Here is an 18489-nt window from a genome sequence, read left to right on the forward strand (position 1 = left end):
AACCTTCTGGAGCAACCCTCTACATCTCCGTTGTACCAGTGTGACAATTTCTACAGCCTTATTAGAGTTAATCAGGGATGGGGTTTTACAGGTTGCCTCTCAGAGTCTCTGCAGAGTTGGGTCTTTCTCGTTAGAAAGTTGCTTTTGTCACAATTCACATCGCACCAGTCCCAGAAGTCACTGAAATGTTGTTAGAAGTTACTAAATTTTCATTTTACCTATGTGATCAATTCAACACTGGTTGCAATTGCATGGTTAAACTGCAGTTGTTTCCATGTTTTCTTCATTTCTGTAAGGAAACAAAATATTTGAAGCTTTAACTGCTGGTGCTGAGTGTATGTGTAAAATGAATATCATGATGTCGCTCAATAAGTGAAGAGCTTTCACAGAACATCATATTTATGAACATATGACTCCTATTAGTTAGGTTGTAGCCTTGAACTTAGTGTTTTCTATCTAATTTATATAATATACACTGGAAGCTTTTGTTTATGTCACTTTTTAAAATATTTGTTCATAGAATGTGTGCTGGCATTTATTGCCCAATCCTAATTGCCATTGAGAAGGAAGTAGTAACTGCTGCCTTGAACCTCTGCAGTTCGTGTGGTGTAGGTGTACCTGCTGTGCTGTCAGGGATGGGGTTCCAGGATTTTGTGACAGAGTGGCGATATAGTTCCAAGTTAGGATGGTGTGTCACTTGAAGGGGAACTTGCAAGTGGGTGATGTTCCCATGCATCTGGCACCTTTATCCTTCTAGATATTAAAGATTGTGGTTTGGAAGGTTTTGTTGAAGGAGCCTTGGCAAGTAGCTGCAGTGCATCTTGTGGAATGTACACATTACTGCCTTATACACTGGTGGTGGAGGGCATGAATGTTTAAAATGGTGGATAGGATGATGATCAAGTAAGCTGCTTTGTCCTAGATGGTGTCGAGCTTGAGTGTTGCTAGCCTTGTCACTTGTTGTCCTCATTATTTATACTTTCATTGTTTTATCAATAGAAATAATATTTCACTTACTGTGGAGAATGGATGAAATTCTCCAGTTCATTTGTGCAAATATTTATTTAACATTTGCTGATTCTTCAATGATTTCTTCAACATACTTGCTGTGTAATTATCCTGAATAAAATTTCTGACTTCATAACAGTTATGAAGTTCCTTTTATAGCTTTAAAATACAAAAACAAAATTCTGGAACTCTCTTCCTAACAGCACTGTGGGTCTACCTACACCAAAGGCTGAGAGGTGACATGATTGAGGTGTACAAAATTATGAGGGGAATAGATAGAGTGGACAGGATAAAATTGTTTCCCTTGATGGAGAGTTCTAGAACCAGGGGACATAGATTCAAGATAAGTGGCAGAAGGTGTAGTGGGGACATGAGGAAGAATTTTTTAACGCAAAGGGTAGTGGGTGTCTGGCATTCGCTGCCCAAGTTGGTGGTAGAGGCAGAAACTTTAAACTCTCTTAAAAAGTACCTGGATCTGCACCTAAAGTGCTGTAAGCTGCAGGGCAATGGGCTGGGTGCAGGAAGGTGGAATTAGAATGGGCACCTGGGTGTCCTCGGGCTGGCATGGACAAGATGGGCTGAATGGCCTCCTTCTGTGCTGTAACTTTTCTATGGTTCTATATGGACTGCAATGGTTCAAGAAGGCAGCTCACCACTACCTCCTCGAGGGAAATTAGGGATGGGCAATAGATGCTGGCCTAGCCAGTGATGCCCACACCCTGTAAGTGAATTTTAAAAACTGTCCTTCTGTTAAAGGGTAAGGTGGCATAGTGGCTATGCTACTGGGCTGGTAGTCCAGAGGCCTAGACCAAATAATCTGGAAATTTGAGTTCAAATCTCACCAATGCAGTTTGTGGATTTGAATTTGGTTAATTAAATAAATCTGGAATTAAGAGGTTAGTTTCAGCAATGGTGAATGTGAAATTATTGGATTATCATAAAAACCCATTTGGTTCACTAATGCCCCTTTGGGGAAGGAATCCGCCATCCTCACTTGGTCTGGCCCATGTATCACTTGTGTCACACATCAACAAATTTTCCCCTTAATTATCCTTGAAATGGCCTAGCAAGCAAATTAGTTGTCACCACCACCTCTCGAGGACAGTTAGAGATATGCTTTGCGATGATATCCATATCCCATGAATGAATGAGTAAATAAAAATGATAAACTCATTGTTTTATTTAAAGTAGCCAGCTACGTAGTCTGAAGGTATAATTAAAGGCATCAAAACTCTTTATCTGAGGTATTTATCATTTAACATTTCTGTTTTCAGTGATTATGTTTCATTCTGCAGTTTCTTCACTATGCTGAGCTGAAATTAGCCATGTTTTCCAGAATTTCCCTGACATTGTGAATGCATAATTCTCCAAAGTGCAAAGCAAATTTGAATGAAATTATTTGTTTTAATTTTGGAAAGGTAAATGGCTTAAGTCCCATTCTGCAAGTCATTGGCAAGATTGAAAGTAGGAAGCAAGGAAATAGGGTAAGTAAAGAAGTGCTAAGACTACACAAAGTCTGGGTCCTATTAATCATAGGATGAGATTGAAGGAAACGACGTTCCACGGTTTTGATATCCCAGGAAAAATCAATGAAGTGGTGGACAGCTGTGGGAGTACGAAAGCCAAACAGCACAAATTGGAAACATTAGACAAAAGCTCAGAACTGTAAGTGGAGTGGAAGCAGGTGACTTTCTACAGTGATTAGTCAAAGAATAGATGAGGATGAAAGAAAAGATCAACCAAAAACTTGGCATCCATTTTGGAAAATCCCTATAAAATTAAGCTAGCTTTCAGAAGGATTCTTTCAGAAGAATATCTTTGAATCCTGAATATGACATCCCACCCCCAATTCCAGTTATTGAAGCAAAGACCTCTGAACTTCTCATCTAGTATTCCCAATGTAGGTTGGTTGATGTCTTAACAGCCATGACTCAGTGTTATCACCCTCACCTTGAAGCCAGAAGGGTGTAAGCTATAAGCTAAATCCCACTACAGAGACTTGAATACAAAATCTATGCTGATATTGCAGTGTAGTATTGAGGGGATGCTGCACTGATGAAAGTGCTATCTTTTGGATGCAATGTTAAACCGAGAACCCATCTGCCCTCTAAGGTGGGAGTAAAAGATCCCATAGCATTTTGAACAACAGTTAAGGGGTTCTCCCCAGTGTCCTGGCCAATATTTATTTCTCAATTGACATCACTAAAACATATCTGATTGGCGTTTGTGGGACCCTGATGTGCATCATATGGCTGCTGTGTTTCCTACATTACAATAGTGACAACACTTCAAAACTATTTAATTTGCTGTAAACTGCTTTGGGATATCTTGAGGTTGTGAAAGGTGTTATAAAAATGCAAGTCTTTCTTTTGTAAGAGAATACAATTTCATACTCTCCAGTTTCCTTATAATCCTGTAAACGTAAACTATAAGAGATTAATTCACTAGGTTTTGTTGCTGGGAAAAGAGCAGTGACTGTCTTTCCTATAGTAGAATACGTGGGACATTCCTGCACATACTACCCACAAATTTTTCCTATCATTAATGGCTAGAAAATCATAGGCACTGCACACCCTAATTTCTGGTATGCCAGTGGACAAGGTGTCTATCAATAGCACAGATTTTTAAATTATCCATGTAATGAGTGCAGAATATTACCTTGCAATAGGAGGTTTTTCTTGTTTTGCTATAAAAGAAAATGAATATGATTGTTAATGTAGTTAACATTACTTTTAAAAAACATACATAATTCCTTTTTCTCCTCCCCACTTCAGTCCCCTATTGTGTTGCACCACATTCTGCATTCACAGCTGTAAGCAGGCTAGAACTCTGTCATTGTTACTCTTGAGCAACCCGACTGGATGTGTACGAGAGTAGCACATACTGATGTTCAGTTCCTTGTTCTGAGATCATACTTCAGGCAGATTATCCTAGTTCTGTGTTCAGACAAACTGGATCGACTGAACCAATGAATATTAGAAAGTTCGGCATGTCAGAGTGCAATCCTACAAAGGAACCCACTCCATTTTTCTTCTATTAACTGAAATGGAAGGAAAATAGTGCGTGTTCCTTTGCACACATGCTCTTATTAATCTGATTTTCTGAAATTTGCTCACCCTAGCATAGACCCAGGAAAATCTTAAGTCTAAGAAAATCCCTATAGTCTTTGTTAGCAGTTTCTCCTTGTGACAGACTCATGCCTTGTCACTCCAAAGATCCCATGGCACAATTTTGAAGAGAATTCTCTGTGTCTTGGCAAACTTCCATCCTTCCATCACCACTATCAAAACAGATTAACTAGTCATTTATCTCATCACCCCCCCACCCCCCCCCACCACCCCCAGCCCCCCACCTTAAACCAGCTTATATTTCACCCCTCTCCTAACTATACTCAGTTCTGTTGAAGGGTCATGAGGACTCGAAACGTCGACTCTTTTCTTCTCCGCCGATGCTGCCAGACCTGCTGAGTTTTTCCAGGTAATTCTGTTTTTGTTTTTTCATTTATCTCATTTGCTGTTTTGTGGTGTGAAAATTGGTCTGCTATCTTTGTCTGTATAACAACAGTGACTTCAGTTCACTGGTTGTGAAGCATTTCATAATGTCCTGATGATGTGCTGGCACCATATGAATCCAAGTTTGTTTGTTGGTTCCTTTATTTCCTAATGTCACTTAAACCACCAAGAGAAAGGAAAGAATAAAACTTTAAACCACTGTCCCTCATCTCCTACGGTTGAGCCATACAGCAGCATTTCCAGAGGCCTATTAGCAAGCTCACCTGTCCACGCTTACAAGAAAGAGCAACTTAAGGCCTACAGCCATCTAAACAACAAGGAAAATCATATTTTACAAATTAATAAAAATTATGACAAGATCTTACCTTTTCTATGATGACGAATAATAGCCCAAACTATAAGTGACAGAAGGAAAAAGGCTAATAATATTCCAGTCGTTGCTCCTGTAAATAGATATCGTTCCCACATCCAGTCTGAAATGTGAACTGCACCAAAGCAAAGTTTAAAAACTAGAAAATAAGTTAAAAATGTAGGAAAAGGCGGTGGCATAGTAACACCACTGTTAATCTGACATTGATAGACAACAAGGAGTCAACAATTTACTCTGGAAAAAATGTTGCTAACACTGTGATTTTACAAAAGGTTTTAAGCTGCAGTTTCACCTCAGACCCCTAAAGACAGAATGGAGTAAAGCATTGGGATCATTATTATGTTTCCTTCACTGAGCTTATAACTTGACTGTAGGTTTCTACCACATGATGGACTAATTGACGTCACAATTCCACTAATATTTGATGTCATTACCATGGTCCTGATCCCAAAATTCCAGTGTGACTCACTGTAAGTAGCATTTAAATCGTTTGTGAAACAGACTTGCTAAGATGTTAAGCACCAATTTCATCAGTGACCTTCATAATGTGCTGTGACCTTGATGCAACTATTTTCTAAATCACTGGCTAAACCCCAGTTTCCTGTCTTGAACTGATCATGATTTTAACTGCAATAGAATCATAAGCTCAGTCCAGTGTAAGTCACATTGCTTCATTCCATTGATTGAATCTCAAACTTCATACATGGAATGAACTCTGGGTCTTACCACTAAAGCATATATTTTGGAATTCAATGCATATTTACAGACATAAACGACTGACTAATGTAAAATCATAGTTGATCTTTGTTCTCACTTATATTCCAATATTGTGTGTACCTTCACAGGTGGGGGGCTGCGCTGTCCAATTTCCAGAAGCTGCACACTCCAACGTATCGGATCCATAAAGCTCGAACCTTTCAGTGCAGCTAAAGTGACATGTCGAGTTGTAGTTGAATTCTCCAAGGGGATGTGTGCAATTCATCAATTCTTGTCCAAGAATCTGCAGGCTTCCAAACTGTACAACTGAAGAATATGTTTCAAGTAAGCATTCATTAAATTAAGCTAATCGGGTTGGACATCTTCCACCTATCTTTATCTTTTCCAGTGTTACTTTAACTAATTGTACATTCACAGTTAGGTTTCTGCCCTATCCATCGTCCAGAAGCTCCACATTGAAATCTGACTGATCCACGAAGCTCAAATCCTTTTTCACAGCTAAATTCACATGAAGAGTTGTAACTAAAAGGCCTGAAGGGATGCATGCAGCTCATGAATCCATTTCCAGGAGTTTCCAGATTCGCACATTTTATAGCTGAAGCATAAACATTAAGAAATTTGATGTAAACAAATGCAAAAGTTACTAATTTACTTGATTAAGTTGACATTTTAAAATCTGCTTCAGAATTTTCTCTTTCTTTTAATGGGTACTGTTTGAGACGATACCTTCACAGCTGGGTGTCTTTGCTGTCCATATTCCTGTCGCATTGCACCAGATACTCTGTGACCCCTGCAGTGTAAACCCTGCTGCACACTGGAAGTCACATGTGGAGTCGAAGCTGAAGTTTCCATTAGGATGGATGCAGTTCATAGTCGCTTGGTCAGGAACATTGAGAGTGGAACACTGTTGAACTGGATAGGAGGTATTGGAATAATTCATGAGTTATTATGTAATTATTATAATAGTTAGATATCTAAGGTCAAATACTTGCTTGTGTTGAAACCATTGAGAAGTTAATCTTGAGTGTAACAGATTAGAGATCCGTCCTGTAACTATTATTTTATATTTCTTCATGTATTGGTGTTGTTTCAAAGGGTAGAGCCATCTTTGACTATTCTGCTTAACAAGTGGTAATTGCAATAGCTACATAGATGACAAGAACATTTAACATTGATTATCAGGCCATGAGATGGTAACAGAACTTTAGTTGAGACGAAATCAAACAATGTACAACTTAAACGCTTCCAATCCCATGTGCTCTCTGTCACTAAGACTGCCTACTTTCAACTTTGTAACATTGTCCACTTCAGCCCATCTGCCCTTGAAATCCTGATGATTGATATTATCACCTTTACTCTTGGCTACTCCAGTGGTCTCCTGGCCAGCCTCCTATTCTCATTTAATTAACTTCAGTTCACCCAAAATTCTTCTGCCTGTATCCCACCCTTCAACAAATCCTACTCATCCATCACCACTGTCATGCTGACCTAAATAGTTTGCTAAAACATAACATTTAATATTTTCGTTCTTGTGTTTAATCAGCCCATGGCCTCATCGCTCCCTGTCTTTAAGATTCACTAACCTGATAACCCTCCTCTGGACCTTCTCTCACTCGGATTACATCAGTCTTGATGGTATAGCTTTCCAGAGTTCCTTTTCAACAGATCAACCAACAACACCAGGTTTATGATCTGATCCTCTGATACCAAATCTCAGCTCTTTCACATGCCTGAGCTATTTGCACCACTTTTTAGAATTCAGTCGCTTTTAACTCACTTGTACGTCACTTCCCCAAGAGTTGCTGGAATTCTATTTTTCTTCTTGCTGCCAGACAGAAAACTGACCCTTTCATAGAGCTTTGCTGACTTCTCCTTACACGAGTTCTGTTTTCCACTTTCTGTGTCTGTCTGTCTTTTCTTTATGTCTGCATCTGTGTGCTGATCGCTTTCACCCTCCCCCTCTCCTGCTTGTAGTTCTCCTTTGTGTCTGGCCACATGGCTTCTTTGTATCTTAATTTCCTTCTTGTTGCTACTGCTACCAGGTGAAGGACCACCAGGTCACATGGACCAGTATTTCTAATTTTTCAAGAAAATTATAATTGATCCTTTTATAATTTATGCAAGCTCTTTATGTTATGTTCAAAACAATTAAAAACTTCTTGAGAACAATTAGAGAATCCACCTGCATTTTAAAGAAATTATAAATTTTCCTTACTGTACTGCTTCAGGGTCCAAGGTCAACACAATATTAACTTTCCATTATAGAACTGACTCTGGATAAATTATTTAGTCAGTTATGTAAATGTCTTGTGTGAGTTATACTAATCATTTTCTGAAGTGATGTGGATACACAGTAACCAATTCAGAGACCATAAACAAGTCCTGAACAAATAGACACTCGATCCCACGTTATATTCTTGCTGAGTCCAGGGCATGCATGGGCTTACTTACAGAATAATCTGACTTTTGTGGGGCATCAGATGAAAGTATCTGCAGGAGCCCATTTCATCCACGAATTTGTAGGCCATGAGTTCCTCATTTCATGAACAGATTCAAGGGATGGCACTAGTTGAAGACTGGTTAGTTTCCCTCGAGTAAGAGGGGAGTATCAGTGACTCTTATGACCTCAACCAATTTCAAATTATTTAGCTGAAGGAGTCATTTATAATGAGAGTGTGTCCATTGTAACAGTCTAATTTAATCCTTTGCTCTTGGTTTCAGGGTATCACAGAACATGACTCTTACCAAATTCACACTCTGACCCATAGAATTCTTCATTGCACCGACAGGTGTAATTTCCAATAGTTTCCACACATTCTCCACGTCCACTGCATGAAGTAGACTTGCATGATGCTATTAAAGAAAGTAACACAAAACCAGAAACGTGTATATGTTCAGGAAAATATGCTTATAAGCAATGTGATATAAAGCATTGAGAGCAGTGAGCCCTGATGCAAACAATTCCAGATTCAAACCCCCTGCATATATTAACCTTGGAATGACAAATAATGCTTGTTATATGGCAACAAATTAAAAGTTTTAAAACCTTTCAAAATGGCTGAGTGGGGTCATCCTGCTGTGATTTGGTGTCACGGATGGGTTGGGGGTCCTGGTGGGCAAGAGGAAATGGTGGGGAAAAATCAGTTGCGACTAGTGTAACAATTTGCAGATCACGTCAAGAAATCATACTCTCACATTTGTCTTGGCAGTGTTTCCTTTATCATTTAGCATCTCTATTTCTCTTAGTTCTGTTCTTCCTCCTTTCTGGCATAGTTTGTAGAACAAGCAGCACTGTTGTGTAGGTGATGTGCAGTAGGTTTAGAAATATTTTAAGAAAGAGGTTATTATGAAAAGTGAAATCATAACTCCAAATTTAAGAATTTGTTGCTCATAGCAGACAGAGGAACTGTCACCATGGTTGTAAATTGTATATGGCAGAATGGGGTAGTTTTCAGTGGGAATCCGGCTCGTATTCTATCATTACATGGTTTGAGCTGTTGGTTTGCTGTGATAAATCTCTTCTCTCACTATTATAGTGTCCAGCACATCACATGAACTCCCTGGTGAAATGAATAGGAAAGCTGCCTATGATAGCAGCTTTAATCAGCAAAGTGATGGAAGGTGTTGTCGACAGTGCTACCAAGTGCACTTACTCAACAATAACCCGATCATTGACAATCAGTTTGGGTTTTGCCAGGGCCACTCACCATCTGATCTCATTACAGTCTTAGTCCAAACATGGGCAAAAGAGATGAACTCAAGAGGCGAGGTGAGAGTAACTGCCCTTGACATCAAAGCAGCATTTGACTGAGTGTGGCATCAAGAAGCCCAATGAAAACTGGAGTCACTGAGAAACAGAGGTAAAACTCTTCACTGGTTGGAGTCATACCTAGCGCAAAGGAAGATGGTTATGATTGTTGGAGGTCAATCATCTCAGTCCCAGATTGTCACTGCAGAAGTCCCTCAGGGTAGTATCCTAGGCCCAACCATCTTCAGATGCTTCATCAAAGACCTCCCCTCCATCATAAAATTATAAGTTCACTGATGATTATACAATGTTCAGCACCTTTGCGACTGCTCAGATACTGAAGCAGTCCATGTCCATATGCAGCAAGACCTAGACAACATTCAGGTTTGATTTGATAACTGGCAAGTAACATTGTGTCACACTGGTGCCAGGCAATGACCATCTTCCTTTGGCATTCAATGGCATGACCGTCACTGAATCTCCCACTATCAGCAACCTGGGGGCTACCACTGACCCGAAACTGATCTGGACCAGCCATATAAATACTGTGGCTACAACAGCCAATCAAAGGCTGGGAATTCTGCAGAGAATAACTCAACTCTTGACTCCCCAAAGTCTGTCTACCATCTACAAGGCACAAGTTAGGATGGAATATTCTTCACTTGCTTGGATAAGTGCATCTCCAACAATACTCAAGAAGCTCAACACCATCCAGCCCATCATAGCCCACTTGTTTGGCACACCATCCACCACCTTCAATATTCACTCCCTCCACCACTGACACACCAATGGCAGCAGTGTGTACCATCTACAAGATGCACTGCAGCAACTCACCAAGGCTCCTGCGGCAGCACCTTCCAAACTCAGGACCACTAACATCCAGAAGGACAAGGGTAGCAGATGAATGGGAATGCCACCACCTGCAAGTTCCCTTCCAAGCCACACACCATCCTGACTTGGAATTATATCGCCATTCCTTCACTGTCGCTTGTCAAAATACTGGAACTCCTTCCCTAACAGCAATGTGGTTGTACCTATATCACATAGACTGCAGCGGTTCAAGAAGGCGTCTCACAACCATCTTCTCAAGGGCAATTAGAATTGGGCAATAAATGACAGCCTCTAGCCAGCAGCGCCCACATCCTGTGACTGAATTTAAAAAAAACTTGAGAGCACAGAATAGTGAACCAGAGACTTCAGCTAGATATGACTAATTATGCCAATTAAAGATCATAATGGGACAGATTTCCCTGCTGCTGCACTTGGGCATATGGGATCCCTTGGGCACAGTGTACAGAGGAAAATCAAGCAGTGAGAGGTATTGACTTATAAGGGGCTTGCATTGATTTTTCATCCATTTAAATTAATGACAGAAATTGGTTGGCTCTGCTATCGGTAGGCACTTCTCCATGCCTTACTTTCATCTATTCATTATGTTCCAATGATCCATCATGTCCTAGTCCAGAAATAGGAAAATGTTGTGCTCAGCAGGAAAGGGACTGTGCTTGCCACTGACCCAAGACAGAGCTGCCCACAAAGTGGGCACTAGGATGTACATTCCCTAATTTGCAACATCAGTTTCAATTTAGCACCATTCGCAGAGGATCTGTGGCTTCCAGCATCAGGTCATACAGCAGGCAGGCTCATCTGCCAATCAGATTAAATAATCCTCCAAGACAGCAAAGCAGATAGTAAAAAGTGGTTTATATAAATCACATTTAAATCATTGTACAGAAAAGAAAACAAAAATTGGGACATATAAGTGGGCTTAAGGGAGAAATGTAAACATCAGAACAAAAACTTCAAAAAGATATATTTTAGCAAAAATCTTATTTTTATAAATATGCTGAGGGAATGAGGCTCCACACTTTTAAAATGAGGTTTTCAGGACTAGAGAGGTTGCTCAGCAGTAAGTATGACTTAGTACATTGTTAAAAGTTAGTTACTTCTGATTAGCAAGGATTCACATTTCCATTATTTTTTACACTGAGAATAATGTGTAAATAGTTTAAGTTTACAAATCAGTGATTTGCATTGATTCATTCTGTGAAGACTGCAACAATGCAACCTGTGGAGGAGCAGGATATAACTGACACCTACTTCTGGATTTCTGCCAACTACACATGTGCAGATGCCAGAAGTTGCTGTCAGTTTTACTCAGTACTAATAATGAGTGCTGACAGCCTTACTATTATTACGACTGCAAATTCTGTAACTTTGTTTATCTAAAGACACATAAAGAAGGCAACAGAATTATCGATTTGATGTTTTGATCTTTAAAAATTATGAAACTTATTTCAATGTAAAATCACGTGGTTTCAGACCAAAATCTGTAGATAATACTAAAACCTAAAGGTAATTCGCAAGTAGTAGCCATGTCACACCTAGATGGTCCAGTAGATTATAGAAGGGAGGAAAATGAAGCATGAAGTGCAGAAATTGCAAGACTTTGATACTAGCATTGCACCTTATTATAGACAAGCAGACAAAGAAGGCACAGAGAAAATAATCAGGGCCATAACATCTCTTTCGCTGCCATGACTTTATTTGTTGATAATGTTGCATGTGACGCAAGTATCTTGAAACCTTTAAAGTACAGAAGGAGGCCATTCAGACAATAAAGCCTGCACTACCCTCTGAAAGAGCATTCTACCTAGTCCCACTCCCCTGCCTTATCCCCATAACCTTGCATATTCTTTCTTTTCAGATAGCAATCCAATTCCCTTTTGAATAGCTCGATCAAACCTGCCTCCACCACTCTTTCAGGGAGTTCGTACCAGACTCTAACCACCCTCTGGGTGAAAAATATCTTCCTCACATTACTTTTAGTCCTTTTGCCAATTATTTTGAATCTGTGCCCTCAAAGTCTTGATGCTGTATTGAGTGGGAACAGTTTCTCACTATTTACCCTGGTTTATTCCTGATCCTCAACTGCAGCTAGTGAAGATTCACATGGGCAGTGAAGCTATGTAGTTCCTGTTCGAAGAAGTTCCCCAACTTGAGAAAGAGTGAGTTAGGACATTGTGTGCCATATGTCTTGTTTTCAACATGGTCCTGGCACAGTATATTTATGGCTTCATGAGAACAGGATTGTTCTGAGGAGCACTGACCTTAACATTATTGATAAATAAAACTGAGTCAGAGAGAGAGGTCGCTTGGAGATTAGAGCTGAAAAATGGATCGTCTATGAGACAATGGATTAGAAATTCCATCGCCTCTCACTGATTTTCAGAGTTAATTCAGTCTTGGAATCACCAAGCTCTGATAAATGCATAAGGTTTTGATCTTACCTAAATAACATATTGCTCGTTTCATTCTTGCACAGGGATCGTTATTCCACATTCCTGAATCTTTGTCTCTCTTTATATAAATTTCCACGCAATCTTCTGCCCCAAGAGTTGGCTCACCTTTAGCCCAGTTTTCTGCCTCTTTAGTCAGTGTTTTGTTCGTTCCAACCCAGGTCCAAACGTTATGAATCTTTCTTATTCCAATCCAGTAATAATTTGGATTTCTTGGTAACACCATATTCAGATAATTATTTTCTTCATTGTTCTGAATTGCAACGAGATCAGTGAAGGACTTTTGGCAATAGTTTCTGGCATCTGGCCAAGCCATATTTGTTGTTGAATGGCTGTAGTTCCAGCTGTAGACTCCTTCCCAAACTGCTAGTTCTGTGAAGATAATACACTTCCCTGTAAAGCCTGAACTTCTTGTAACATAAACAAATCACAGTTTATGTGTTCGCACAAGATTGTTGCCTGCTCAAGCAGAACTTTATGAATTTGACTCCAAGTCTAGACAGCCACTGGTACTCACTAATGCTCATTGGCTAAGCATTGAAATTCTCAACAAGAATGGTTGAGTACCAAGCCTGATGAAAAAAGTGGGAGAGACAAAGCTGGCTGGGCCAGCCCACCTTCTCCTGTTGAAACATTAAGTTGTAATTGACAGAAGTCTATAGCCCATGAGTTATCTCCAATCTAGTAGAAAGAAAGGAGATTCACTGCCTTAAAAGGCAGTATAAAAAAATGGCTAATAGGTATTAATTATCAATGAAAATGCTTGAGATCAGATTAAAAATCAGAATTTGAAATCAGATAATAAACACACTTGATTCAGAACCCTAGATTTTCAGACAGATGGTATTTTAATGCCAGTGTTACCCCATAAGCCCTTTAATGTGTTAAAACGCAGTTGGGTTAGAAAATTTCAACTGTTGTTCCTAAATCACCAGGGAGCACAGACTCCATCCGCAACCACAAGCTGCAGTGAAGTAAAACTTAGTTCATCACCCATTACATTACCAAAGAACTCAACTGCAAAGCCTCTTCCCACATACATGCTAGCTTAGAAAACCAGCAATGTGCAGTAAGGTAGGAAGCACTATTGCATCAATTCCTCATCATCTCCACACCATTTGCAAGTTCTGCCTTGTCCTTTGACCCATTTCCAATGTCATTTTATCCCATGTACTGGTGTACATGCAGTACTAACAATTAAAATACCAGCCCCTGCATGTTCATGTGAAATTCCTCTGCTCACTCTTTTAACTGAAGCATTAATCCATTTAAAATAAATACATTGAGCCAGATCTTCCAATCAGCAGCGATGCTGGCCACTTGCCTGCTGCCTGCAGACATCATTGCGTCCTTACTGCTTTATGCACTTTCAGTCAGGACACCTGATCCCAGCTGGAAAAATGAAGCCTCAGAGCAGCCATCCACTGGCAAAGAGGAGCAGTGCAGAGGATATGCCCCCTTTTTACAAAATCAGCAGCCATGTTCAGATAAATCTTTAAAGGTCTCAAGTCTTTTTAGGGTCAGTAAGTGGGTGGGTGGGAGAGTGGCTGAGTGGGTGGGTCCATAGGTGATACATGAGTGAGTGAGTATGTGCTTCGGTGAATGCCAACATGTTTGTTTTTTGGAAGGGGTTGGGTGTGGCAAGGGGTACATATGATTTGTGCACAAGAGCTGGCAGATGTTATTTTCTTTATTCTTTCATGGCATGTGGGCCAGCATTTTTTGCCCATCCCTAATTGCCCTTGAACTCAGTGGCTTCTTAGGCCACTTCAGAGGGTAGCTAAGGGTCAGCTACATTGCTGTGGTTCTGGAATCACATGTAGGCCAGACCAGGTAAGGACAACAGATTTTCTTCCCTAAAGGGAAGGGCATTATGAACCAGATGGGTTTTTAGGACAATCACATACTTTCATGGTCATTATTACTGAGACTGACTTTATATTCCAGATTTATTGCTGCGGTAGGATTTGAACCCATATCCCCAAAGCATTAGAAACAAAAACAGAATTACTTGGAAAAACTCAGCAGGTCTGGCAGCATCGGTGGAGAAGAAAAGAGTTGACGTTTTGAGTCCTCATGACCCTTCAACAGAACTGAGTAATATTAGGAGAGGGGTGAAAGACCCTCCACCCCTGCCTGTCCCTCCGTCCCCACCCCATCTTCCAATCCCAGCGCCGGCCGTGTATTCACTATACCCCCTGACCTTCCCCTCTCTGACGCTCAACTTTCAGTGCTCAGAAAAGGACTTAGTTTCATACCCTTACGCCCTCATCTCAATGAATTTCGGACTCGGCACGATGCTGAACTCTTCTTCCGCCGTCTTCGTCTCCATGCTCACTTCTTTGGGCAGGAGTCCTCTCCCCGTTCAACGGATCCTTTTACCCACCTCCAATATTCTCCCTCCACCTGGACCCCTCCCTCTGGATTCTTACCTTCTCTTGATCTTTTCATTGAGAACTGTCGGCGTGACATTAGTTGTCTCAATTTCTCTGCTCCTCTCACCCATTCTAATCTGTCTCTCTCTGAACTTACTGCACTCCGTTCTCTCAGGTCCAACCCCAACATTGTCATCAAACCCGCTGACAAGGGTGGTGCTGTTGTTGTCTGGCGCACTGACCTCTACCTCGCGGAAGCTGAGCGTCAACTCACAGACACTTCCTCCTACCTCTCCCTGGACCATGACCCCACCACTGAACATCAAGCCATTGTTTCCAGGACTGTCACTGACCTCATCTCCTCTGGCGATCTTCCTCCCACAGCTTCCAATCTGATAGTCGCCCAACCTTGGACGGCCCGCTTCTACCTCCTACCCAAAATCCACAAACAGAACTGTCCTGGCAGACCAATCATGTCAGCCTGTTCCTGCCCCACAGAACTCATTTCTCGTTATCTTGACTCCCTTCTCACTCCCCTTGTCCAGTCCCTTCCCACCTACATCCGTGATTCCTCTGACACCTTACGCCACATCAACAATTTCCAGTTCCCTGGCCCCAACCGCTTCCTCTTCACCATGGTCGTCCAATCCCTCTACACCTCCATCCCCCACCAGGATGGTCTGTGGGCCCTTAGCTTCTTCCTTGAACAGAGGCCCAAACAATCCCCATCCACCACTACTCTCCTCCGTCTGGCTGAACTTGTTCTCACACTGAACAATTTCTCCTTTAACTCCTCTCACTTCCTCCAAATAAAAGGTGTGGCTATGGGTACCCGCATGGGCCCCAGCTACACCTGTCTCTTTATGGGGTATGTGGAACATTCCTTGTTCCAGTCCTACTCCGGCCCCCTCCCACAACTCTTTCTCCGGTACACCGATGATTACTTTGGTGCTGCTTCATGCTCTCGTCGGGACCTGGAAAAATTTATTAATTTTGCTTCAAATCTCCACCCCTCCATCATTTTCACATGGTCCATCTCTGACACTTCCCTTCCCTTCCTTGACCTCTCTGTCTCAATTTCTGGTGATAGACTGTCCACCAATATCCATTACAAGCCTACCGACTCCCACAGCTACCTCGTCTACAGCTCCTCACACCGCGTTTCCTGTAAGGACTCCATCCCATTCTCTCAGTTCCTTCGCCTCCGTCACATCTGTTCTGATGATGCTACCTTCAAAAACAGTTCCTCTGACATGTCCTCTTTCTTCCTTAACCAAGGTTTTCCACTCACTGTGGTTGACAGGGCCCTCAACCGTGTCCGGCCCATCTCCCGTGCATCCACCCTCACGCCTTCTCCTCCCTCCCAGAAACATGATAGGGTCCCCCTTGTCCTCACTTATCACCCCACCAGCCTCCGCATTCAAAGGATCATCCTCCGCCATTTCCGCCAACTCCAGCATGATGCCATCACCAAACACATCTTCCCTTCACCCCCCCTGGTGGCATTCCATAGAGATCGTTCACTCCGGGACACCCTGGTCCACTCCTCCATCACCCCCTACTCCTCAACCCCCACCTATGGAACCTTCCCATGCCCACGCAAAAGATGCAACACCTGCCCCTTCATTTCCTCTCTCCTCACCGTCCAAGGGCCCAAACACTCCTTTCAAGTGAAGCAGCATTTCACTTGCATTTCCCCTAACTTAGTCTACTGCATTCGTTGCTCCCAATGCAGTCTCCTCTACATTGGAGGGACCAAACGTAAACTGGGCGACTGCTTTGCAGAACACCTGCGATCTGTCCGCAAGAAAGACCCAAACCTCCCTGTCGCTTGCCATTTTAATACTCCACCCTGCTCTCTTGCCCACATGTCTGTCCTTGGCTTGCTGCATTGTTCCAGTGAAGCCCAACGCAAACTGGTGGAACAGCACCTCATCTTCCGGCTAGGCACTTTACAGCCTTCCGGACTGAATATTGAATTCAATAACTTTAAATCTTGAACACCCTCCTCCATCCCCACTCCCTTTCCATTTCTTACCCTTTCCTTTTGTTTTTTCCAATAATTTATATAGATTTTTCTTTCCCCACCTATTTCCATTATTTTTAAATCTATACCTTTAATGCCCTGTTAGTCTTTCCACCCCACCCCCACTAGAGCTGTACCTTGAGTGTCCTGCCATCCATTCTTAATTAGCACATTCGTTTAGATAATATCACCACCTCCAACACCTCTTTGATCTTTTGTCTGTGACATCTTTTGATTATCTGCTCCTATCACTGCTTGCTTGTCCCTACAACCACCCCCCGCCCCCCCCCATCACTTCTCTCCCCCCGCCCCCCCCACCTTAAACCAGCTTATATTTCACCCCTCTCCTAATATTACTCAGTTCTGTTGAAGGGTCATGAGGACTCGAAACGTCAACTCTTTTCTTCTCCGCCGATGCTGCCAGACCTGCTGAGTTTTTCCAGGTAATTCTGTTTTTGTTATGGATTTCCAGCATCCGCAGTTTTTTGTTTTTATCCCCAAAGCATTAGCCTAGGTCTCTAGTCCAGTGACATTACCACTATGCCAACATCTCTTTGTAATTTTGTTAATTTTGTGAGCTGCCATTAACATGACTTAAAGTGTAAATGATGAATAAGTTTCCTGAACTCCTCTCTGATTATTGTGCTGCTTGTTGGCACCCTTTAACCTTTCTTCCCACCCTGTTCTCTCCAGTAGCTCAGCACTGAAAGGAAACAGAATTAAAATAAATTGAATAGTGTTCCCAGCATAACCAAAAAGGATTTACAAATATATGCCATCACTAAGATCACTGCTTGGCTTTAGCATAAGAATAAAGCCTTACCGTAGATGGCGACTAAAAGCCATAAGTGAGGCTGACTGTGCTTTTGCTTTCCATGGGTTTCCATGCAAGATGCCTATTGAAGAGAAACCCGTCAATATATTATTATTTCAAGGAAATAAAACTAGAATGCAACATTTAAAAAAATCATTCCCCTGCATATATTTTGAAATAAAACTTTATTTTATAAATGTTAATACTTGTAACTCCTGGTGTAACGTTTTCACATGTATCACAGGCCACAACACCTTGTTTCAAAGACTGGAAACATTTTACCCAATTTTGACAGGCTTTCTTTTTGGAAAATTAGAAAAAAATGACTCCAATGAAAAAACAATGAAATATTAGCTGAGAAATTAGTCTTGGTGATATTAGTGGAAAAACAATACGCTGTGACTTTTCACTGCTTTGACTGAGGCATTAGCTCATTTTATTTAAAAGGACTAACACCTATATTAAAATACTGGAGCGTGGAATCATTCAAAAGTGTTAAGCTTTTGAGTGCTAATAAGCCAGCAGTAATTTCTAGACATTAAAATTAACAAAACTAGAAGGAGAAGATACAGTAATAATGTTACAGTGAAAATTCTGGAAACCCATTCCATTTGACCCAG

At 41.3% G+C, this 18489-nt stretch overlaps 1 protein-coding gene across 1 annotated transcript; it reads right to left on the minus strand.

The window, feature by feature from the left end:
• Positions 1-218: 218 nt before the first annotated feature.
• LOC144692681 (P-selectin-like) lies at positions 219-17942 on the minus strand. The gene is made up of 7 exons (XM_078561775.1): positions 17879-17942; positions 12646-13026; positions 8353-8460; positions 6334-6519; positions 6017-6202; positions 5728-5913; positions 219-289 (listed from the first exon to the last, which is right to left on the minus strand). The coding sequence occupies exons 1-7, from the start codon at positions 17940-17942 to the stop codon at positions 219-221; spliced, it is 1182 nt and encodes a 393-aa protein (XP_078417901.1).
• Between the last annotated feature and the right edge of the window lie 547 nt (positions 17943-18489).

The sequence above is a fragment of the Cetorhinus maximus genome, chromosome 17, assembly GCF_964194155.1.
Source record: "Cetorhinus maximus chromosome 17, sCetMax3.hap1.1, whole genome shotgun sequence".
NCBI classification, from domain to species: Eukaryota; Metazoa; Chordata; class Chondrichthyes; order Lamniformes; family Cetorhinidae; genus Cetorhinus; species Cetorhinus maximus.

Bases quoted from the DNA above. Each gene is read 5' to 3' on its own strand.
- LOC144692681 (XM_078561775.1), bottom strand. From the start codon at position 17,942: ATGGAAACCCATGGAAAGCAAAAGCACAGTCAGCCTCACTTATGGCTT. The intron at 5,914-6,016 runs GTACAATTAGTT...CATATTCTTCAG, and splicing joins GCAGAAACCTAACTGTGAAT to TTGTACAGTTTGGAAGCCTG. The intron at 290-5,727 runs GTACACACAATA...GTTTCCTTACAG, and splicing joins GCAGCCCCCCACCTGTGAAG to AAATGAAGAAAACATGGAAA.